The sequence below is a fragment of the Oryzias latipes genome, chromosome 21 (assembly GCF_002234675.1).
Source record: "Oryzias latipes chromosome 21, ASM223467v1".
Taxonomy (NCBI): domain Eukaryota; kingdom Metazoa; phylum Chordata; class Actinopteri; order Beloniformes; family Adrianichthyidae; genus Oryzias; species Oryzias latipes.
In genome coordinates this window covers 1,025,745-1,049,881 of record NC_019879.2, presented here as the reverse complement: position 1 = coordinate 1,049,881, position 24,137 = coordinate 1,025,745, and the positions used below count along the sequence as shown (strand labels likewise).

The 24,137-nt window shown below is 43.2% G+C and overlaps 1 protein-coding gene across 1 annotated transcript in view; it reads right to left on the bottom strand.

Annotated features, from left to right (window-relative positions):
* The window catches only part of LOC101159719 (titin), a 171,803-nt gene that overhangs the window by 77,229 nt on the left and 70,437 nt on the right, over window positions 1–24,137 (bottom strand). Inside the window, exons 89-130 of the mRNA XM_023950735.1 lie at window positions 23,606–23,745; window positions 23,405–23,531; window positions 21,502–21,768; window positions 20,912–21,178; window positions 20,374–20,640; window positions 20,018–20,157; window positions 19,815–19,941; window positions 17,942–18,084; window positions 16,937–17,060; window positions 16,577–16,843; window positions 16,305–16,402; window positions 16,017–16,185; window positions 15,516–15,785; window positions 13,890–14,156; window positions 13,527–13,805; window positions 13,028–13,436; window positions 12,815–12,939; window positions 12,465–12,731; window positions 12,043–12,312; window positions 11,661–11,960; window positions 11,261–11,563; window positions 10,985–11,172; window positions 10,694–10,808; window positions 10,085–10,372; window positions 9,850–10,001; window positions 7,271–7,418; window positions 7,000–7,177; window positions 6,771–6,892; window positions 5,735–6,022; window positions 5,209–5,505; window positions 4,937–5,123; window positions 4,718–4,833; window positions 4,304–4,603; window positions 3,930–4,229; window positions 3,395–3,500; window positions 3,022–3,218; window positions 2,575–2,883; window positions 2,213–2,491; window positions 1,829–2,128; window positions 1,304–1,606; window positions 1,022–1,218; window positions 761–944 (exon numbers count right to left, since the gene is read on the bottom strand). Of these exons, the coding sequence (XP_023806503.1) occupies window positions 761–944; window positions 1,022–1,218; window positions 1,304–1,606; window positions 1,829–2,128; window positions 2,213–2,491; window positions 2,575–2,883; window positions 3,022–3,218; window positions 3,395–3,500; window positions 3,930–4,229; window positions 4,304–4,603; window positions 4,718–4,833; window positions 4,937–5,123; window positions 5,209–5,505; window positions 5,735–6,022; window positions 6,771–6,892; window positions 7,000–7,177; window positions 7,271–7,418; window positions 9,850–10,001; window positions 10,085–10,372; window positions 10,694–10,808; window positions 10,985–11,172; window positions 11,261–11,563; window positions 11,661–11,960; window positions 12,043–12,312; window positions 12,465–12,731; window positions 12,815–12,939; window positions 13,028–13,436; window positions 13,527–13,805; window positions 13,890–14,156; window positions 15,516–15,785; window positions 16,017–16,185; window positions 16,305–16,402; window positions 16,577–16,843; window positions 16,937–17,060; window positions 17,942–18,084; window positions 19,815–19,941; window positions 20,018–20,157; window positions 20,374–20,640; window positions 20,912–21,178; window positions 21,502–21,768; window positions 23,405–23,531; window positions 23,606–23,745 (9,180 nt within the window). The remainder of the gene's footprint in view (window positions 1–760; window positions 945–1,021; window positions 1,219–1,303; window positions 1,607–1,828; window positions 2,129–2,212; window positions 2,492–2,574; window positions 2,884–3,021; window positions 3,219–3,394; window positions 3,501–3,929; window positions 4,230–4,303; window positions 4,604–4,717; window positions 4,834–4,936; window positions 5,124–5,208; window positions 5,506–5,734; window positions 6,023–6,770; window positions 6,893–6,999; window positions 7,178–7,270; window positions 7,419–9,849; window positions 10,002–10,084; window positions 10,373–10,693; window positions 10,809–10,984; window positions 11,173–11,260; window positions 11,564–11,660; window positions 11,961–12,042; window positions 12,313–12,464; window positions 12,732–12,814; window positions 12,940–13,027; window positions 13,437–13,526; window positions 13,806–13,889; window positions 14,157–15,515; window positions 15,786–16,016; window positions 16,186–16,304; window positions 16,403–16,576; window positions 16,844–16,936; window positions 17,061–17,941; window positions 18,085–19,814; window positions 19,942–20,017; window positions 20,158–20,373; window positions 20,641–20,911; window positions 21,179–21,501; window positions 21,769–23,404; window positions 23,532–23,605; window positions 23,746–24,137) is intronic.

Here is a 24,137-nt window from a genome sequence, read left to right as displayed (position 1 = left end):
ACTGACAGACTCATCTCTGACTCTTTTGTCTTCCTTTATGGTTTCCTCACTGTAGATATGACATAAGTTCAATAATAGACCATTTATTGACAGTGCGCCTTAGAGGGTGAAAAATACAGTGAGACCTCTTCAGGAAAACTGAGGTACACTTCAGCATTTTTGGTCATCTGTCGAGGTTTGAGGGATTGTAAGCCTGTTAGAAGATCATTGCAGTGGTGAAGCTGAACTAAGAGATGAGATGGGTTTCCAGAAAAGTAGGTTTTGATGTTGCACGAAAAAAAACTGCCCCCCTAAAAAAAAAGTCCGAAATTCTAACCCCACTGGGGTAAGAAAAATGTTCCTTCCATTAATTTTTATTCCAAGAAAACTGTTTAAATCTCTAAAAATATGTTTTCTCAAACTAAGATTAATTAACTATTTAAAAACTTTCCTGATAGGATTTTTTTTTCTTACAAGATAGAAAGTAAAACTATTTTTGAATTAAGAGTCTTTTTACTTTCCTAAGATTCTATTTTAGCAGTGTGTAGAGAACTACAACCACTGGAAGTGAAGATCTTTTGTGTCTTTTGGGACAATAATTCCCAACACATCGGTTTGATAGCAGCAGTGACTCTGGCAGCGTATTCAGAGATAGTTGAGTTTGGGTTTCTCCGTGTCTTTCATAAATAAAATGTCAAGATTTATTATTATAACTCTGCTTATAAAAGAACAGTCATGTGACGGGGGCTGTGAGCATGAAACTACGACACATTTTACTCACCCAAGACATTGACATTGCAGGTGGTGGTGGCAACGCCATGAGTGTTTTCCACCTTGATGGTGAAGTTGCCATGATCTGCTCTGACAGCCTCACGGATCATCAGTGCAGACTGGCCCTTCTTGGTCTGATCCAGACCAAGACGCTCATGCAGGGGGGTCACAAACTCTTGCTCTGGTTCTGGGACCTGCAGCAAAGAGTTCTTCGTGAGATTGTTTTTTTCTTGATGCGGGAACACGTTCAAACACTTGAGAGAACACAAACCTTGGACTTGGTCTTCTTCTTTACGAGAACAGGAATAACCTTCTTAACGGGCTCTTTGGTGACATCCTCGTCATTCCTTAACCAGGTGACTTTTGGGTATGGAGACCCAGAGATATAAGCGTCAATGCGTATTTCCTCACCCTTCTTGACGCATACACCAGATTGCACACGGCTATGTAGAGAAACCGTTGGTTTTTCTGACATAAGAGACAAAAGATGACTTCAAACAATTTGTTTCTTTGCCATAAAATGAGATGTGAAGGTAGTTTTCGATTCCCGTACCAACAGGATCTGCAGCCTTGATGAGTGGCGTGCTGCGTGATGGCTCACTAACTCCTGCAGCATTCTCAGCGCGGACTCTAAATTGGTACTCCGTTTCCTCTTTCAGGCCCGTTACCACATAGGAGTAACCAGGTACCAAGCTTGGAGTGACCTTCTCATAGCTGTTTCCATCCTTCTCAATCTTTTCCACAACATAGCCCTGGATGGGACAGCCACCGTCATAGTCTGGAGCCTTCCATGTGACTGTGATGGATTTACAGGTGGGATCGTGAGCCTCTACTTGGATGGGTGGGTCTGGTTTCTCTGTGGATTCAATAGCAACAACAGCATCAGGATACCTTCTGCTCCCAAAACAATGTTGCAACATTAAGTACAGACTGGTGAAACGTACATGACCGTTCATAATCAAAAGTTATCCATATACCTTTAACAAAAAATGAGCTAAACCTGCTGCACGGTGTTCATGACATCATGCACGGTGACATCACAGTGACGACACAGAAGTCTTTGAAAAACAGAACTTACGTTTGATTTCCTCTGTTAACACTGGGTTTTGCAGCTCCAGGTAATCACCAGCCCCGACCTTGTTCACAGCCTTTACTCTAAAGTAGTACTCGCAGTTCATATAAAGTTCTTTGACTGTGTATGTCAGGACATCCTCTCCTGACATGACAGGCATGTAGGTTTTCTTGGAGGCCTCACGGCGCTCCAGGGTGTAACTGACAATGGGGGTGCCACCGTCATCTTCTGGGGCTACCCAGCTGATCGTACAGGAGTTCTTGGTGACATCACTGGAGGAAATGTCTTTACATTTGCCAGGGAGTCCTGTAGGGTTTAGCAAACAAACAAAAGCATGTTAGAAAGGTAGTGTCTAAGTGCCATAGTTCTCACGTATTACAATGATCTTACCAATGACTTTGACATTTAGAGTCCCAGTAGCAGTCCCCAGACTGTTCTCCAATGTAATTGTGTAGGAACCAGCATCAGCTCGTGTGCACTTCAGCAGTTCAAGGTGAGCACTGTTCATCTCTACAGTCATAGACAGCCTTTCCTCTGCCTTACACTCCACTGAGTCCTTCAGCCAAACCATCTTTGGTGTAGGAATAGCCTTGTAGGGGATGTTCAAGTGCAGCTTCTCACCCTCAACCACAACCACATCCTGTGCCTCCAAATCCATGGTTGGAGCACCTTCCAAGCACACAGGAGCACAATGAGTCAGGGTTAATGTGCACTGCTACTGCTGCTAAAGTAGAAGCTCTGTCAATGCTTACAGTGAGGGTCCTTGGTAGCCACTTTGTCGGAGATCTCAGAGGGATCGCTAACTCCAATGACATTGATGGCTCGAATTCTGATCACATACTTCTTCTCGGGTTTGATTCCGTCATCAATCCTGAATTGGAGCTCCTTTACTGGTCTGCTGTTGACTCTTAGCCACTTGAGCTCTGGACGGGCCTCTGCCACCTCCACATGGTATCCAGTCACTGGGCAGCCGCCGTCCTTTGCTGGGGGCTTCCAGGAGACGTTAATATGTTCCCTGCTGGCATCTACAACAGCCACTTCCAGAGGAGGAGATGGGGGGCCTAAAGGGAAGCGAGTTCATAGTTTCTAAATAATTTATCACGTCCAAAAACTTACATTTCTGATTTATGAAGTTCACTGAAAAGTCTTAAACTAGTGCATGACCATTTAAACCCATGAACAATTCAGCCTTTACTCACTGGTTGCGTCTTCAATGGTGAGGGTCACAGTGGGTTCACTCGGATCTCCAACTCCAGCTTCATTCTCTGCTCGCACCTGGAACTGCACCTCTGATCCTTCATCCACGTCTGTCACTTTGAACTGAGTCTGCTTGTCTGGAGTTTTGCAGCACTTCAACCAACGTGTTCCAAGCTTTTCTTTCTTCTCTATCACATACCTGAGGGTGCAGAAAAAGGTTTATGTGTTGATTTTACCAATATGATGCTCTGTATTTCTGCTGCATCCAACGCTATGCATAAGAGCAATGATATTTTGAGAAGAAATCTCGGTCAGCTATGATATTTAGGCCTTCCGTAGAAACACATGGTTGATTTAACAGCTGTTGAGTCATACTTGGTGATGGGTCTTCCACCGTCGCTCTTGGGAGGTTCCCATTTCAGCTCCACATGTCTCTTTGTGACTTCCACCACGGTCAGGGCATATGGAGGTCCAGGAGTTGCTAGGTAAAATTAAAAAGAGAAAAATTGAAAGTCTCTTCACAGAAAGTTTGGTTTCATTAAATCTTTCCTTTCTAGATCCATTCTAGAATAAAGTTACCACACAGAGTGATGCCAGGAGCTTTTACTGTCTTTGTTCAAAGAGGGTGTAGGAATCTGGGTGTTTTTACCTGTGGCCTCATTTTTCATATTTTACATGTCTGCAAGCTCGCTTTGCACTATTTGCTTTACAAGTGTCAGCCTGAAAATACCAAAGTGGAAACAAACTCTTTAACATCTTTGTAAGCATGGTGGGGAAAGGTTGGGATGATGAAAATGGAAAAATACCATCCTGAGGTGACCTGAGACTAAGATCCTAGATTTCCACAGAGAAAAAACATCTACATTTCAGAAGGTATCTTGAGCCATTATTAAACAAAGTCCCAACTTACTGAATGTGTCTTTGGCGAGCACTGCGTCCTCCAGCACACAGAATTCGCTCATGCCAACGGCGTTCTCTGCTGCAACCCGGAAGACGTACAGAGAGCCCTCATTGAGTGGAGTTACCGAGTACTTCAGCTCCTTGACCGTTGTGTCCACAGTTTGCCATGCTTTCCTTCTCACGTCCCTCTTCTCCACAACGTAGTTGGTAATGGGTGAGCCTCCATCACTGCTTGGAGCTTGCCACTTCAGATCAGCATTAATCTTAGTAATGTTGGTCACCTCCAACCACTGCGGTGCAGATGGAGGGTCTGTAACAGGAAAGAAGCATTTCAGAAGGTTGCTCTCTCCTTCATCTTTGCTATCAATTTCCTGCCCAACTCACAAAGTCTCTCTTTGCACACCACCGGGTCACTGGGCTCACTAGGTTCACTCTCACCAGCCTTGTTGACAGCTTTGACCCTAAATGAGTACTCCTGCTTCTCCATCAGACCCTGCAGCTGCTGCTCTGTTTGAGGAACATCTTCAGCAATGTGGATCCATTCCTCGCTTCCAGTCTTCTGGAACTCAATAATGTAGCCCTCAATCTTAGCTCCACCATCGTGCTCTGGCCGTGTCCATGTCAGCAAGGCAGAGGTCTTGCCGATCTCTCTGACAACAGGTTTACCAGGTGCCCAAGGAGGATCTTTGGAAGGGATCCACAGTTACCAAACATGTCACCATTTTCAGTGTAGAAATAATATCATTTTTTCTAATATAATAATGACAGATGACCAGTTTAAAGTGGCATTCAACGTACCAATAGGATCCTTGATAAGAACAGGATCCGTCTCTACACTTGGTTTTCCTGGACCAGCCAAATTCTCTGCCAGGACACGGAAGCGATACTTTTTCTTGGTTGGAAGTCCTTTCACCCTTAAACAAAACAAACATTCAATATGTGATTTCTGTCCTTCCTTCCATACAGAGAAAATAATAGAACAAATAACTTTAGGAGTTTGTGGATGAAAATATTTACCTGAAAGTTGTGTCTTTGACTGGTAATTTGTTGCATCGAATCCACTTGTCGCTCTCTGGATCAAACTTCTCAACCCAATATCCAGTGATAGGACTGCCACCATCCTCATCTGGCTCGAACCAGGAGAGAGTCACTGCATCCTTGGCAATGTCAGAGGGGGTGACTCTGGATGGAGGACCTGGGGGATCTGAAATTGGGGGAAATGATGTAACTTAAGGATAGCTCCGTATTTTGTCTGTAAGTCTGCTTTTGTCAGTCTTACAACAACATACCAAATGAATACTTTGCAATGATGGGTGTGTGCTCTGCAGGTGTGCCAATGCCAAACTGGTTCTCAGCACTGATTCTAAATATGTACTCTTTTAAAGGTGTGAGCTTGCAAGCTTTAAAGGTGGTGTTCTTCACTGTGGCAGACAGCTTGACCCACTCTTCTTTATCTGTTTGTTTGCACTCCACAATGTAATTGGTAATGGGGGAGCCACCGTCGTCTCTGGGGGGGTTCCAGGCAAGGGCACAGGATTCATTTGTGATCTCCGAGATATCAAAAGCAGCTGGAGGCCCAGGCTTGTCTGAAGAGGAGACAACAACACAGGTACATTAAAATAGTACTTAAGTGGGACAAAAAAGGCTTTAAGCACCCTAACCCTCTTGAACCACAATGAAAAGTTATTTTCTAACTAATCCATGCTTTGGAACTGTGTTTGCTTCCACAAACAGTCCAGTAGGTTAGATATAGAGCGTTCTTAAGATGGCGCAAAGCTGAAGAATACAAATTATGCCATGAAATCAGTTCTGTACCAAGGATGTTGACATCAATGGTGGCAGTAGCACGCCCACAGATGTTGACGGCCTCAATGATGTAGGTTGCAGTGTCTCCTCTGGTGGTGTTGCTGATGGAAAGTTTCGAGTGCCCTGGCTGGCAGTCGATGGCAACACGGTCATCGGCTCGCAAAACCAGATCGGCCTTCGTCCACTTCACTCTGGGATCTGGCTTTCCTTTGACATCTGCAGGAAGCTCAATCTTGGAACCGGCTCTAGCGGTCAGACCGGCCAGCAGCTTCACGTCCAGCTGGATTTCTGGAGGATCTAAAAAGAGGAACCAATATACTATGAATGCAAACTATTCCTGGAGTCTCTGCAAGTCCACATCAGCATGATTAGTCCTGCTCATCCACGAATAAGGTTTTTACATTTCTTTGGTTTTGTACTCTCACTGATTGTTTCTGTGCTATGAAAAGTGTTTAAGGGATTTTATGCTCAACTGACGTCTATTCCCTGATTTCTGCAATGGCAAACTTTTTTTTCTGGCCTATAACAGTAATTACAGAAAATGTGTTGGTCCATCTTCATCGTGTTCACTCCTCGTTACAGTAACTTACATGTCTTTTTTGTCTTTTAAAGTATGCAAAACACATGTTTTGGTCATATTAAGTTCATCGGCTTCCCATTTTCTACATTTAGGAATTACTAACCTACCTATTTTATGTTATTAGACACGCCTCAGTTTTTTGTGTTTATACATCTCTTTCCTGTCCTCTGATCTCATCTGGTTTCTGTCTTTTATTTATAGGCTGGTTCTACTGAAGCTTTCTTCTTAATCTTTCATTTGATCACCTTTTGCTTGCTTTGTATGGGAATTAAACTAAAAAACCCCAATGTCATCGGTTGATTATTTATATATGGTGCTTTATAAATAAACTAAATAACTACATAATTTCAAGGAAGCTTGGGGTCAAATGTACTTCTGAACAGTACAGACTGCCTGGTTTGTGTGTGTGTGTGTGTGTGTGTGTGTAGGTAGGTGTGTGTGTGCGTTGAGTCTGGAGCAGCTTACCTCTTGAATCCACTGCTTGGATCTCATCCGTTGCTCTGCATGGTCTGCTTGCCCCCAGCTTATTGAGAGCTCTCACTCTGTAGGCGTACCACTGGCCCTCAACTAGGCCGGTCACTTGGAATCTGTACAAAAGTAACATTAGTTGAAACAGAATACAGGAAAAGATGGCTGTTTTTCTGGAGAATTAAAGTCAAAATCGTAGTATGGTTGACAAACTGATAAATCCTACTTCAGTTCAGGGATGGGATCACCACAAGGTTCCCACTTGTCTGTTCCACGCTGGCACTTGTCCACCACATATCCTTTAATGTTTGCACCTCCATCATACTTGGGAGGCTCCCAGGACAGGAAGATGCTCTTGGCACTCTTGTCACGCCACTTGAGGTTTTCAGGTGGATCAGGTACAGCTAGAGCAGAAAATTCATGCATTAGCACCTGGATGAAACGCTCAATCACAAAACATCATTTTGAGCAGCAAGTGGATGGGAAAAAGTGCTCACTGGCAGGGGAGGAGACATTGACAGGATCATCCATGTATGCTGGTTCTCCAGGTCCACACTTGTTGCAGGCTGTGACACTGAACAGATACTCTTTTCCTTCAAGAACATCAGTTACTGAATGCTCCAGGTCCATCACATTGGTTGCCACCTGGACAGAAGTTTTTGAAAAAAATACGACAGCTTATTATGAAAGAACAAACTTTTTTACCTGAAACTTGTTTAAAGAGTGACGTTTTTTGGTCCGTATTAAAGGGTCTATATCATGTTAAATCAACTGCATTATAATGTTCATTCTTCACAAAAAACAACCCCAAAGCGACATTTTGATCCCTTCACAGATTTCTGAGTATTCCTCTAAAAACCTGCTCTCTGAGCACCAGCCCCTCCCAATCCACAAAAACAAATGGGCATCTCACAAAGTGGGAAACAGCCCCTTCCAGGAAGAATCTGCACTGCCAGCTCCGCCCCAGGCTAACAGAGACACGCTTGTGGTCTTAATGCTTTCCTTTTATATGCCCAATATGAACATCCATCCTTGTAAAAGCTGCAGCCTCAGAGATTGAGTCGTCTTACTTCCGGGTAGAAAAATAAATAGTGAAAATAACTCATATTTCATTAAAAAATCATTCTTTAGTGTTCCAAAGGGGATTTATTATCATATACTGTAAATTCCAGACTACATAGCGCACCCAATTACAAGCCGCACACACTCATTTTCATGTGTTTAGCTACTTTTAAACTTATATAGGCCGCATCGGAGTAAAAGCCGTATGTCACGTCCTGACTCACATAATAGGTAAGGTTCATTACCACACTGTTGGAGGAGTTGGCATTGCCTAGAGCTCATGCATTTGAGTATACCCACACTTGCCAAACAGCATGGATGTCTATTCTGTTCACAAGTTCCTCAGTTATGGTTTATTTATTTATTAACTATTTTTTTTAACTTATTGACAATCTAGGTATCACACATAAAATTACAAACAGTAACCATATAATCAACATTACATCCCTCAGTTATGATGAGGAAATTTACATCCACGATTCCCCATTTCCCATGAGTCTTAGGGGCTAAAGGCGGGGCCAACACCCGGCTCGCCTCACTGTTGTACGTGTTTAAGAATGAGCAAGTAGTAGCAGTGCATGGAGGGGTGAAAAGGAACAGCTCTCCTTCCGCTTGTGTCACGCCAGCATTATGGTACTAACAGGGCTGGTTAAAAAAACCCCACAGCAGTAAAATAAAGCAGCGGCGACTGAAAAGCGCACGCCTCAGCGCGGCGCGTGTGTCAGAAGTTTCCTTTCACAACAAACACTGTAGCTCCGCGGACGCCTCTCTGCGCCCCGCGCGCTCCCCTTCCTATTTCCCCTTCCTTCTGGCCAGGGCGGCTTCAGGGAGGAGCAAATCGTGTCTGTGCAAAGCAATCGGACTTAATACTGTACGTGTTGTGGATGAGGGGCGGATGCGTTGTTACGTGTGGGAGCCTTCAGACTGCCATCGGCCCCACAGCTCTATGTGAACAAGCAGCAGCCAGGAGATCATGTCTCCAGCTCACACGGAGGCTGTGAGCTTTTCAATGCAAAATTCCGGTCAGTCCTCAGAAACCGTTAAAACGACCACGTGGATTTGTGTTTCCAGTCGTGTCCCGACAAAATAAAGGCTAATGTTATTCCCACATGCTCTGTTCTTTCCGTCACGCAGCTGACCGGCTTTTCCAATCCTGTTGGTGATGGTGGATTTTTTCACGCTGCTTTTAACGATTGCTTTTAACTTGAAAGCTTCATCATATCGTAGCGGCGATCACGTGCATGTTGGGTCTAACGGCACCAAAGGATTCTGGGATGCGGCCGGGCATGCGTGTTTCGTTTTTTGAACCATGACTGAAGTGTCTAAGACCTGAAGTGACGTCCATGCTGCTTGGCTGCTTAGTTTGTTGAAAAACAAATGACTCGTGCTTAGTGTTAGATAAAAAATTCAAACCATTCACTGGGTCCAAAATTACGTACATGGCGGCCGCCAATTAAATCCGAATAAGCCGCAGGGCTGTGAGCGCAGGAAAAAAGTAATGGCTTATAGTCCGGAAATTACGGTATATGGATTTATAATATGATCTGGGTAAATACTCGGTTCTGATTGGCTGCTGGTTGTGGGTTTAAAAGTGATAAACTACAGTGATGATGCACGGCTAAAAAAGTAGTTCCGGTCACATAGCTTAAATGTTCTGTATCACTGCGCTGGCTTCTGTAAAAAAAATGTTAGCTTCATCATCTGGACAAAAACAAGCGGTAAGCGGTGAACTTTCTCTGAACTGATGCTTTATTTAACCCATCGAGACTATCAGCACAGATATCGCTTTCCTTTGCTGCTGCACTCGAGGTCAGTGCCGGCTCAGCGGGTCGTCATGTTACAGTGACAAGAATACAGTACTAAAAAGTACTGAACATGGATTGAATATTTATTTCGGTCATCAGTTGGTTGGATGTGCTTTTATTTTAGCTTAGCAGTCACACCATTTCCAGAGTTTACTGAATGCCATAGCACTGTTGCATCTAATTTAAATGCTTATATTGTGCTGCAGTACCTTGGCCCAGGTCTTGCGGGAAGCCTCTCTCTTCTCAATCTGATAATGTGTGACTGGACTTCCTCCATCGTGTTCCGGAGGCTCCCACATCAAATGAACATGGTGCCGTGTTACTTCTGCCACCTTGAAGTCCTTTGGTGCACTGGGGCAGGCTAATATAACAAAAGGAATTGTTACCTTTATAGTATTATGACAGGCAGTTTAAACAGGAATGATGACAAGATCGCCTTGCTACCAATGACGTTGACTTCGATCTCTCCAGACACCGATGACACATCATTCTGCAGGTGTAGGGTGTAGGTCCCTTTGTCTGGGCGGACACTCGGGGAGATGGTCAGTTCTGTGAATGTGGGTTTGGTCACCATAGCCACGCGCTCATCCGATGTGGTCAGTTCTGTTTCGCCAAACATCCACTTAGCGGTAGGGGTTGGGTACCCAGTAATGGGAACTCTGATTGTTAGAGGCTGAGGGACGATGACCTCCAAACCATTTCTGAATCCACTCAGATCCAAAGTCGGACCAACTGCAGAAACATGAAAAATCTCTTGGTGTTGTGCAGAAGTACAATGTTCCTCAACAATCATTTTATATTTGCCTATGAACATTTGAATTGATCAATATTATAATAGTTGAAAAATGTACAAGTTAACTTTAAGCTTTTATTAAAAAAAAAACATCTCTAACAGCTCGAGCCAACGCCCAAATTTTAAATTATCTAAAAAACACAAAAGTTTGAGGAAGTTAATTAAAAGCATAAGCAGCATAAAGTGTTTGTTTTCCCAGCAACTTAAAAGTAATATGTTTCATCTTTTAGAACGGGGTCTGTTGCTTGTTCTATACCAACCATGTGGGTCATCAGCAAGCAGTGGTCCAAGCTGTTCGGTTGGATCTGAAACTCCAGCTGCGTTCTCAGCACAAACTCTGTAGAGATATTTTTGACCAGGCTTCAGTCCAGACACCTGAAAAGACAAAAGAAATCATCAATGCAGATATCTGTGATAAGGTGAGCTTCAGAAATTATAGGAACCAATGTGACAAACTCAACAAATATAAAGTTACTGAAGGGATAATTGGTATAAAAACAACAAAATAGAAAAAGGTGTGTTCTTTTGCAGATTCTTGGTAGGTCACGTACCCGGTAGGAAAGGTCAGGACACAGTCTAGCGTTGCAGCGTAACCACTTGTCGGTACCCTCATCACATTTCTGAACAATGTAGCCAGTGATCATACTGCCACCGTTGCTCAGAGGCGTCTCCCAGGTCAGAGTGACTGCTGATTTTGTTTGATCACTGAAGTTTAAGTTCAGAGGTGGGCTTGGCCTCTCTATTAAGACGGGGAAGAAGGACCAGCTGTTAGTATTAGTTTTGCAGAAGTGCAAACGAAAGTTTTGAACTTAAAAAAGGAGGCTCACCTATGGGATCCATGATCTTCACGGGGTTGGTAGCAGCACTGGGCCTGCCAATGCCAGCCTTGTTTTCAGCTCGGACTCTAAAGATGTATTCCTTGTGCTCCACCACATCGTTCAGTGTGGCAGAGCGGTCATTGGCACTGCAAACCAATGCTGCCTCCCACTTCACAGATGTCCTGTCGCGGAGTTCAATCACATAGGCTGTGATGTCTGATCCACCGTCAAACGAGGGAGGTTCCCAGGCTACAGTGGCGCCAAACCTGTTCACCACGCCAATGGCAACGTTCTCTGGAGCATCTGGGACATCTGATTGCAAAAGAAATGAATCGCTGTAGGATTTCGACAAAAGTGCTTGATAGATGTGTGCAGTTCAAGTGCGTCAGTATCTCTAAGTGTTTTTTACCAAATTTGTTTTTGGGCTGAACAGCATCCTCAGTGGCGACACTTGGTCCACTCCCAACTCTGTTTCGAGCACAAACCCTGAAAAGGTACATGGATTCCTTCTGCAGGCCACTGACACAGTACTCTGGAGTATCTGCACGATCCGTTGCCACGGTCCAAGTTTTACGCTTGACATCACGTCTTTCAACAACGTAGGATACAATCTTGCTGCCCCCATCACTCTCAGGCTCATCCCAGGCTAAACTGACTTCATTGTCTGCTGTGTCTACAACTCTCAGGTTCTTGATAGGTCCAGGAACATCTGAAAACCACAAAAACAGAACATAAAGACCTTTTCTTCAAAGTTTATTGTCTTGAATTTGATGTTTATTCCTCAGACTCACCAATCACTTCCAGATTGATGATAGCTTCTCCCTCTCCGTACTTGTTTTTGATGATTATTCTATATCTGCCCTGGTCCTCCTTGCAGGGACTCTTTAGGCGGTACTCAGTCCTGTCCAAGGAGGTGTCAATGTTCTGAACAGCCAGACTGTTATCCTGTAGGAACCATTCGGCATTGGCCCGTGGGTAGGCATCGTAGGGCACGCTCATGACAAAGGGTTTCCCAGCATCTGTCACCAGGTTCTGGTCAGTGGTTTTGATCTTTGGAATGGCTATAGTGTAAATGGGAATTGTGAAAAGGGAGTTAGTATGGACCCTGAATACTGAGAAATATTGATCGATTCATATCTGTTCCCTTTGAGTCTCAGAATTTAGATAGAGCTTTCTTGTTGCCGCTACATGAAACAAACAGCTGTCAGCTCACCTGCCAGCTCCAGTTTGGCTCGGGCGTCTTTATCTTTGGCCACGATCCTGTACTCTCCTTGATCTCTAGGTCTGATCTCACAAACTTGTAGCCTGTGGATCTTTCCTTCGCTAATCATCTGGTACTTGTCCCCTTGGACAATGATCATGTTGTTTCTCATCCACTTGACTTCCACTCGGTCCTTATTGAGCTCCACTTCAAATACAACATCTGAGCCTGGAGGCTCAAACATGTCCTTCGGAGGTCTGACAATCTCCACTGGGGTCTCTGACATGGAAATGCAAGCATCACGAATATTAAAAAACATGTTGGTTATTTTTTTGGGGGGGAAAAAAGATTGGAAAGTTTACCTTCAACAAAGAGTCTTGCTCTCGACCTCCTTTCTTCCAAGCCACAGGCATATTCACATTCATCATCAGGCCTGCACACCTTAATAATCAGCCTACATGTCTTGCCATCTTTTTCCATGTGATATCTAAAATTAGAATAACAAATGAATTGTTCAGTTTATGGTCTAGCCTTGCGGTGTGTCTGTATGAAGACCAGCAGTAGAGCAGCAGTACCTGGGTCCTTCTCGGATCTCTCGTCCATTCCTGTACCATTTCACGGCAGCCTTCTCCTTGCTTAGCTTGCAAATGAACTCTGCATCTTCAAACTCTGTGATGGTCTGGTCTTTCAGCTGTGTTGAAAAGTCAGTTGGTGCCTCACTGATGATCAACTCTGCAGAGCACTTGCTCTCTCCGACAACAGCAGTGTATTCGCCCTCATCTTCCATGACACAATCCTTGATGGTCAGAGTGTGTTTGAGGCCATCGGTTCTGTATACCAAGCGTTTACTGAGCTTGACCTCCTCGCCAGCCTTCAACCACTTCACGGTCACATCGGGCCGATTGACCTTACAAACAAAGCTGATTGTCTTCTTCTCTTGAGTTTCAATGTCTTCAATGGGCTCCATGAATTTAAGTTTCTCTTCTGCAAAATCACAGGTTGACAACACAACAGGCAATCAATGACAAACTGGAGCAAACTGGACCAAGTTAAGGGGTTGTTCACACTAGGTACCTGCCACTTTGGCACTGGCGGTGCACTTGGCATGTTCTCCTCTGTGATTGGTGAGACTGATGGTGTAGCTGGCCTCATCTCCTTTCTGGGCATCTTTGATCCTCAGAGAGAAGACGTTGTCTCTCTGAGATATCATGTACTTGCTGCTCTCAAAAATGGTCTCTTCATTTTTCAGCCACTTGGCTTTTGCTCCCTCTGTGTTTGTCTCACAGTTGAAGACAATCTCACTTCCTTCTTTCACTTCTGCGTCTTTAATTGGTGTGATAATCCTCAGTTTTTCTGTAATAAAATACAAAATTAGCCCAAAGTTTACACAATTCTGACAAAACTGTAAAAAAATGCCAACTGGGAAACAGGTCTCACCTATCACCAAGAGATTAGCGGAGGCCTTAATGCTACCAATGTGGGCCACATAGTCCCCCTCATCCTTCAGACTGCAGCTTTTGACAATAAGAGCCCTCCTCTTTCCTTCACTGATGATGGCGTATTTGTCCCCAGCTTGGATCTCTTTATCCCCCACGAACCACCTCACTTCATACGTGTCTTTGGACACTGAGCAGGCAAACTCTGCCTTCTCACCCTCCACCACCTCCTGGTTTTGGGGACGAGCAATGAACTCAGCAGCGAGCTCTGAAAGGAAGAAAGACAAGAAAGCAGAGGCGAATAAGTGGAAAGTGCTGTTGCATTGTCATAACAATTTTCAACCAAAAAGTTCTGGTGCGACAAATAACTCAAGGTAAATTAAAAGTTTTTCTCATAAAAAATAAATACAAGGTTTAAGGAAAGAATAGCTATTGACTTATAAAGAACTGTCATGGAAAGGCTTTGTTTGTCTATTTGATTTGACAAATATTCAGTGCAGATTGTGTATGTGTTGTTGAATACATACTAACTTTCTTCATGCTTTGCCAAAGGTTCTGAAAATGAGGTTTTCTCCATAAAGTCAGAGACTCTGCTGCAATATGTCAAATTCCTGTTAAAGCCCATTTTGAATCTGTTGGAGTCGTTACAGATGACATGAAGCAATCATCATTTCAATATAAATCTGTACGTTCTATATTTCCCTAAAGCAGTGGCCTTGGGCTAGAGCGTCCCCCTGAGAAGGGAAGGAGTTGAGTTCAAACCCACTATGATGATGATGATGTCTGCAGCTCACTGCTCAAATGCAGAACACAGATTTCACACACCAAGATGTGTGACGGCTGATGGGACTTTAACGTTAAAACATTGTTATATTTTACAGTTTTTTACCACAATGAACCATATTATCTGTGTGTTTCGGTCAAGCTGAGTGGCTAAGATCTTACATGAAGTTACACCTGATGCTAATTGTGCTGCTTTAACAGGCTAGTACATTCTCACAAGCAGCATAGTGATCGACAGGAGCTGTTACAATCACAGACTGCAACTTCAAACTGTCAGAGGTCGGCAGGTGAGTTCACACCTGGATGGAGAAGCTGCAGTCTCAAACCATTTAACATACTTGGAACAGGACGGTCTATTAGAAAACAGTCTAGACTCTTATCTGGTAAACCCAACCAACAACAAGGTTCTGTGTCCAGGACACCATCATGGGAACCAGTGGTGGTGACAGACCGGAGCCTCTTTCCTAAAAACAATCTTTGTTCTGTTGAAAAGAATAACCCCACCCAGCAGAAAAAGCTGACCTGAAGGTAACCGTAAAACTTTCTTAATGTCTTTTACCTAAAAGGTGTAAAAGTACATCCATATGGTCATACTCAAAACAATTAAGAAGCACTCAAACAAAAGTCTCAGTTGCAGTAATGTGAGTAATTGTAATGCACTACTTTCTACCTCTGAAGTACATAGGGCTACTGACAGTTCTGTGTCATAAATACACGTAGTCCTGCCATGATGGTTGGATTGTCAAAATAAAGAGGACTTCAGACTTTAGGTTGAATGAGGTGAAGCATTTCTAGAAAAAGCTGAGCATTGTTCTGGTCTCTAACTTGACTTCCTTGTACCTACCATTGATTTTGAGCAGCGCAGACGTCCTGGCAGCCTCACTCAGCCTGCAGTTGTACTCCCCAGAATCCTCCATCTTCAGGTCGTGGATGATCAAGATCCTCTTCCGCCCTTCAACAATCTGGTCGTAGCGACCTCCCTCTGGGAGCTCCTCGTCCCCTTTGTACCAGCTAACTTCAGCATCGGCCTTTGACACTTCGCATATCATCTTCACAATGTCCGTCTCGGTTCCCTCCACATTGGACAGGTTCTTCGTAAACCTGGCAGCTTCCTCTGAGAATTCAGACAACAGCAGCATGAGTGTCACAGGAGGATGGCTCTTGTGTCGTTTTTGATCAAGTGCAACATGAAAAATGTAAAGTGAAGACACGACTATTCAGAGCGCTTTCTTCTAAACAGCATAATTGCTGAGCAGCCTCAGTCCCCATTGTTTGCACCCATCATTACTTTCTCCCGTTACTCTGGTGATGAGCTGTCAGTCTCACCAATAATCCTGTTTCTTACCGATCACAGTGAGAATGCCGGAGGTTTTGGAGGTTCTGGCATCGCATTCATACTCAGCCTCATCGTCGAACACGGACTTGTGAATTATAAGGATTCTCTGGACTCCCTTTGCAACAATCTCATACTTCTTTCCTTTCCGGATCTCACTGCCATCCTTAAACCAGGAAACCTTAAAGAAGCACAGCTCTAGTCAGTCCAGATCATGTTGACAGCTACATTGTTGAGCACCTTTCAGTTTTCACTGGCTGAGCCGTGTGGGTGTCTTAAATGGAGTGACTTTGCTCTTACCTTGGCAGACTCTCGAGATACTTCACATTCAAACTTAGCTGATTCTTTTTCTCTGACCTCCACATCCTGTAGAGGTTTTGTAAACTCCACATAAGGAGCTGCAGACACAGAGAAGACTCTTACAAAAGCTGCAGGCCAACAAAACATGACAATTCTGACATTGGCCCTTGATGCCCTGAATCCTTTCATTGGCCCCCAAAAAGGGTTTGATAAGACTGAAGCAAGCATTGAAAAAAGGTGAAAACAAACAAAAGTTAAAACGTCTTCCTTACGCGTAACCTCCAGGAAACAGGAAGTCTTAAACTCCTTAGCGTCACATGTGTACAGCTTGGCGTCATCAGGAGAGCAGTCGTGTATGACGAGGCCTCTTTTGCGGCCGTCAGCAATCAAGTCATATTTCTTGGTCTTCCGGATCTCCTGACCCTCTCTGAACCAGCGAACTTCTGCATTCTCTCTGGAAACTTCACACTCAAGTGTAGCTTTGGCCTCTTCCTCCACAGTCTGATCCTCCAGAGGCTTTGTGAACTCAACCGGAGGCTCTAAGTGCACACACCAGAAGACACCTTTAGCATCAACAACAATGAGTAGGCGTGTGCTGGGAAAGCTGTGTGGGTTGTCGTTGTGTACTTTACCTCTGACAAGAAGCTGAGCCTGAGTCTGGAAGTCTTTGGCTGTCAGTTTGACCTCACCGGCCTCCACCAGCTTCACGTCTCGCAGCGTCAGAGTGTGGACTTTACCCGCCACCCGAGTCTTCACCTGTGGAAAGAGCAGAGCGTTCTTCAAAAGTCCTACTCTGATTCACAAAAAGCTTTTGTAGCAGCTATAGGTTTTTTTTTTTCCTCCAAAGAGAGTTACGTTAAAAACATGTTAAAGTCAGACAAGATGGATTTAGCTGCAGACATGAGATTATTTCTTTTTTTAAAGCTAACAGTAACAAAAACTCTCACGGAGCACTTTCCTGTATTTTAAAGAACTACTTTCACTTGACATTGTGTGGTGATGCACTTTAAGAAGGAATGTGTGCAGATAAGATAAGGTTCCTCAACAAGCTGTGGCTATTTTCAGCAGCAGAGCACTGAGAGCAGAGGCATGACACGTGATTTGGGCTACAAAGAAGACACAAGTGATAAAAAAAATAGCTATTAGCTGTTGACTCTCTTACAAACTCAAAGTAAGTCTCGAGTTTAGCTCGTCTTAATACGTTTGTGTATCTGGCTCTTTTATATAGTAGCTAACCAGACATCTCATAACTGTCACATTTTCCAAATTAAAAGCAGAAATGCATGGATTCTAATGAATCGATAAAAAAGAGTCTAAAATAAATCACATTCTATATTTTCAATCTATTTAACAGCATGTTTTAAAAGCTGCATTATTATTCTCAGTCTGAACACAAACTACACTTTACTGTGAGTTCCAAACCAAGAAAAACGTATTTTGGTAAATTCTCTGAGGCCCTGGACAGACTGCGACCCGTCTAGGGAGTTAACCCCGCCTTAGCCCAGCAGTGGTTAGGCTCCAGCAGCCCATGACCCCGCAAGGGATAAAACGGCTTCAGAAAACAGAGGGTTTGTTTATAAAGGTGACACCGATGCTGTCAGGAGGAAGACGTGGTAGGCTGCCATAGATGGACTCACCCGATCACTGGCCTCCATCTTCTGGGCTCCCAGGAACCACTCCACCGCAATGCCGTCATAGGACAACTCGCACTCGAAGGTGGCGGTCTCCCCAGCCGTCACCGTCACGTCCTTCAGAGGACGGCTGAGCGTTATGGACCGAGCTGTCAAAGAGGAGACAGAATTCACCGGAAAATCTGCAGCAGACTTGAGTTAAAGTCCAGCCCCCCCTGCAGATAAGGTTAAGGGATGAAAATAACTGAGGGACTGGATTGGTCGGACTCTTAAACTGAGAAAAGAAAAGAAAATCCAGGTCTTCTGATGCCTGTAACCACACAAAATGATCAAATAAAACAGCATTAGCCTATGGGCTTTTTGTTTGTTTGTTTGTTTTATCAGATTTGTATTTTGGGTTCTGGAAAACTGCTTTTTAATTAACTAATGATTTGAACTGAACAGATTAGAATTAGGAATACAAATTCTCTCATGAAAATCTTTCTTTTTCATGAGGAAGAGTTAGTTTTTAAGTGAAACACATTGATGGATTTGAGTCAATATTTCTGAATTTTTTGAATCACTAATGCATTTTCTGAGATTTTCAAATCCAGTCATAGTTTTTCAACAAAAAGGGAAACAGAAGTGTGTGATGCACTGTGACAGTTATGGATCTAATATCCACAACTCTCTAAATCACTGTCTATATATAAATATATATATGTATATATATATATATATATATATAAATATATATATATATATATATATATATATATATATATATATATATATATATATATATATATATATATATATATATATATATATATATATATATATATATATATATATATATATATATGTATTTGCCAAAGGATACTTTACCAAAAATTACCGTCAATTTCATATTTGAATTCCACAAATAAAATGAAGGATGTCAACATTAAATCTGGGATCTGCTAATTGCTATTAGATGCTCGCCGTAAACTTCTAAATGTCAAAAACTGAGTTCAGAAAACCCACAGCGGCCTGTGAGGCTCTTCGCTCTGGTCCTCTCCTCTGGTGTCAGACTGCATTTTGTTGCAGGCTGATAAAAACTTTCAACCCCCCTCTTTTCCCCTCCCCCTCAGCGTCAAATGAAATGGCGCCTATTCTCCGGACCACAATGTTAGGAGCGGCAGCCCACGCCGTCAACTTTCCTTTTGTTAGTTAGAAATGAGCTTCAAGTGTCACAGAATCAGGTTCACCACGGCTAAAAATGTCATTCAACCAATCAAGAAATCGTACACACGCTTATAAAAAAGTGCTGGGGGGGTCGCATATGATTGATTCTTTTGACAGGAAATTTGAACGTGGGCCACATTTGGCCCATGGGCCGGACTTTGAACATGCCGGATATAAATTATGCTCCTTTCTTTACGCTAAAAGCCACTTAAAGCTTTTTATAAACTATGAGGCACTTCAGAGGCACTTCAGGGTGAGTTAAATCCCAGCACTTCTACTCATGCTCTGTCTTTAACACATTTAAATGTTTTTTCCTTGCACTAGAACTCTATGTGACACTACCACCAAAAGCAGAAAGAGTTTTTTCTGATGATGATCAGAATTCCAGATGATCCTTAAAAAAGGATCATCTGGAATTAGAGTTGAAGACGCTCCATCTCTTATCCAAGAGACTTTCTTAATTCTGAAATGGGTAAAATAACTTCTTTTAGGCTCCATGGAGGGCGGAGCTGCACTTGATGATGATGATGATGATGATCAAGTGACCAAAACAAAGGACTCCAGGGGTTTGGTTCACACAGACCTGGGAGTCCATCAGAAGCCATGCAAAGGGTTATTAGGAGTTGTTAGAAGTCCTTCACCGTTGTAGAGGTAACAAATAATGCGGGCTGACCTTTGACCCTGAGCTGAGCATTGGATTTGGCGTTGGCTGCCGAGAAGTCCACAGTTCCAGCCATGTCCATGCGGACGTTGTAGAGTATCAGCATGTGTTTGGTTCCTTCCTCCTTGATCTCCACGTCCTGAAGAAAGTTTGGGACATTTTTAGGTGTTTTTCCTGATAAAGTCAGTCGGTCTGAGCAGCTTTGGCAGACTCACAGCGGACTGGTGCAGGGATTCCCCTTTCAGCTTCCAGTTCCCGTGGACGTCCTCCTCTGAAATCTCTGTCTCAAACTTCGCCGATTCAGTTTCTGTGACCTCGACGCTGTACAGAGGCCGAACCACTTTGATGTCCCGCTCTGAGCAGAAGGAAACCATAAACAGCCATCTTTAGAAAAAACAGCGGCCCGTCTATCAGGAGATGGATCTTCATCTTCTCCAGCCTTCTCCTTACTACTAGGACGCCTTCATTATTGTAATCCAACAACTGAAGGGTGGTGTTAGTTTATCCTGCAGGTTCTGGGCCTTAACAACAACCTTTTGCAGTCAGAGTAGGATGCTCTAGCATGTCTTACCTTCGATGTTGATGTTTGCAGTGGTCTTGTCTGAGCCACAGTCACAGGTGTAAACTCCAATGTTGGCCTTCTCTGCCTTGCGCACCGTCAGGATGCGTTTCTTGCCATCAGTGCTGATGGTAATGTTCTTGGACGGAGTGATTTCCTTCCCATCCTTAAACCATTTGACATCAGCGATGGCTTTACTCAGTTCACACACCAGCTGCACTTCATCCTTTTCCACGGCTGTGTAGTTCTGCAGCTTGGTGGTGAAATACAGGTCGCCCTCTGCACAGACAAGACGGTTCACACATGAAATTCAAATCTTCTGTCTCATTTAGAGGTCCTGACATGGAACTACTGTCAAGGTTTACAAAAGGACTTTAAAGTAGGAGTCTCTTGCTGCTATTAGTTTTTATTGGACAGGTTTATCTCTACTAAAAGTTCTCAGGGATATTGGGAATCTAAGCTATAAAACTGAGATGAATTAGACTTAGAGAGACGTTTTAAAGAGGCAAATAACTCAAATGTTTTAGAAGTGTCTCATGTGGGAACTGACCGATAACTGTCAGCATGGCTGTCGCGCTCTTATCCCCAACCTCCACTTTGATCATGGACGTGTCATCAATAGTGACTTCCTTAAAGGCCAGCGTGTGGATCTTTCCGTTGACTGACATGTGGACGACCTTGCTGGGATGCAGGCGGATGTCGTTTTTGTACCACACCACGGCGATGTTGTCGTGGGACAGCTCTAAGCTGAACTCTGCCGTTTCCCGCTCTTTAACCGTGACATCCTTGATTGGTTTGACAAACTCCAGCCGAATACCTGCAGTGGACAGATTGGAGCTCAGCGTCCACCAACCAACCAGACTTTCTAAAACGCTTTTGGGACAATATCTATTTAGCATCTTCTGCAAATAAGTGTCATCACCTTTGTCCTTTAGGTGTTGACACTGAACAGAAAGTGCCAACAACCACTCCAAAGATAAAATATCTCTACATCATTTTACATTTTTTAATCAATTTTCACTATTTTACTTTTGCTTCACTTTTTTGAAAACCAAAACTTCTATAGAACTGTGATTAAACAGGAATATGAACATTTTTTATACAGTTGTGGTGAACTTTTCAAAATGATTTTCTTTTCACCTTGGATGACGAGTTTCCCGGCCGTTCTCTTGTCCTCGGCCTCAAACATGTACTTGGCCTCGTCGTCGTAGGCGGCTGATCGGATAACCAGAGCGAATATCTTTCCCTCCTGCAAAATCTCATACTTATCGTCGCTCTGCAGTTCTTGTGAGCCCTTCAGCCAACGGAAGCTCTTAGGCACCCTGGAAACCTCCACCTCGAACTTGGCATCGTCCTTCTCGTACACTTGAACGTCACTCATTGGAGTGAGGAAGTTCAGAGGAAGTTCTGTGCCAGCATGGGGGGAGGGGGTGAAGAATGGATACCAGAGGTTCAACATTATCTTCATCTCCAGCTGAATGAAAATCTTAGGACATGGAACCGTTTTGCTGAAACGTTTTCAGTCGGCGGCAGAAATCCGTTTTTTTATTTATTGGACTTGGGTTGGAGGTTTTGGGATCAAATGTTTACTTTTAGATGTGATTTCAGGATTTAAGGAGTTTCTTGCTGAATTGAGCTATAAGAAATTAACACACATTTCATTTGAAGCTCTCCAAAAATGAATGAACGTGAGTTAATTTCACTTATAGCAGGGTCCGGGAGAATACTCGTTTCTGATTGGCTGCTGGGTGTGCATTAAAAAGTGATAACTGCACGCCCCAAAAAGAAGTTCCGGTCACCTAGCTTAAATGTTTTGTATCACTGCACTGGCTTCTTTAAAATCTGGACAAAAACAAGCGGTAAGAGGTGAACTTTCTCTCTGAACTGATGCTTTATATAACACAACATGATCATCAGCATAGATATATATATCGCTTTATATCAACGAATCTTGACTGCAGCGGTGGTGCAGCGCCTTGTCACGTTAATGTGACAAGGCGCTGCACCACGTAACAAATAGTCCGCTTTTTGTGAGAAAAGCGATCCAAATCGGAAAAAAACAAGAATTGAGGCTAAAAACTGGTTAATATTTATTTCTTTTGTAAGTGACCAAAGTATAAGTGGGTTAATGGCCTTGGAAGTGTGCGTTATCACTTTTTTAAAAAGTAAGCTCTTTAAGTTCATAATGAATGTTGCAGTGGGGCAAATAAAGAATTCAGTCAGCCTGTGGTTGTGCAAGTTCTCCCACCTAAAAAGATGAGAGGCCTGTAGATTTCATCATAGGTAAACCTCCACTAAATGAGAAAATGAATCCCTCAATCAGGCTCTTGTTTTACTGGAAAACATCTGTGCTTAGTGTGACATCATTAACAACCAATAGATCATTTTGTTTATAATTGCATTCATGTCAAACGTTTTTAGGAGGCTTTTTACTGTTGGTGTTACACAGAAATGTCCTGTTTTCACACAGTTAGTATAATACTGAAGTACTGAAGTAATCTAAGGTGATAAGTTATTTGATTTAGCTCTTAATGTTTTAATAATACTTGGTATGTTCATAAGAAAAGTTTTAAATGATTGGGACCAATCTTTCATACTTTCACAAACAGATTTGCTTAGCTCACTTAAATTCATGAAAAATAAAAATGCAAAAACAATGACCTCATTTCAACATAACAATAAGTTCTACCAGAACCCCTGCAATGATTTTATCTGGGGTTATTTGTCCTCTTTCTTTCTTTTTTTAATCATTTCTTATGTTTGAGGGGCGCTCAAAAGCTCACATTTGTTCCTCAGTGATTGTTAATAAAGTTCAATAAAAGTCCAGTATTTTAATTAATCTGACTGCAAAAATGGCAGATATAATACTATACAAATGTCCTAAAGTTGGACTTTCGATCAAAATGTGACGTATTAAACAATAATTGATGGAGTACTGCTAAGTATTTGGGCATTTTTGAGACTCTTGGGCTGGAAAACTGTGACTCTGTCCGACAGCCCCGCCCACTCAGAGAAAAGGTAAAGGTGATTTCTGCTGGTTTACCTTTGACTCTCAGGTTGGCGGAGCACTTGGCGTTGGCAGCAGCGTACGTCACCTCACCCGTCATGGAGACTTTACAGTTGTAGAGGATCAGTGTATGCTTGCCTCCCTCCTCGATGATATCAACATCCTGCCACACAGGAACAACAAGGTGACGACCTCAGAGCAACCAGACATTTAATATGCAGACGACACGACTCTTACCGCTGTAGGGCCGAGCACGTTTCCGTTCAGCTTCCACTGACCGTGGACGTCGTCCTCAGATATCTCCGCTTCAAAACGAGCCGTCTCTCCGTCAAACAGCTCCACGCCGTAAATCGGCCGGACAACTTTAACATCTCGTGCTGATTGGGTTTGAAAGTTGGACAAAAACACGTTTTTAACAAAATAAAACTGCAGCATTGGGAAAGCTTCACCTTGACATGTGTCAAATTATCCACAACACAAACTATTCTGAGAGTAGGTAAAAGTTATAAAGATCTTAAAGTGTCAGAGCTGTTGTTCCTTCATTTCAATAAAGAAAGATCAGGTGTGCTTCTGGTCATCGCTGGTGCTTTGGGCTGCTGACAGATTCGCTGTCATGACGTCATTTCAGTCACTCACAAGCTAACTGCTTGGTCCGAAAACTAATCTGGTCACATTTTCCAGCCAGTCCCTTAGTTTTACCTCCATTTTTTCTTTACTATTGTCCGTTTCCACGATCTTACTCTTCTCCACTCTGGTGCCCGTCACTTTC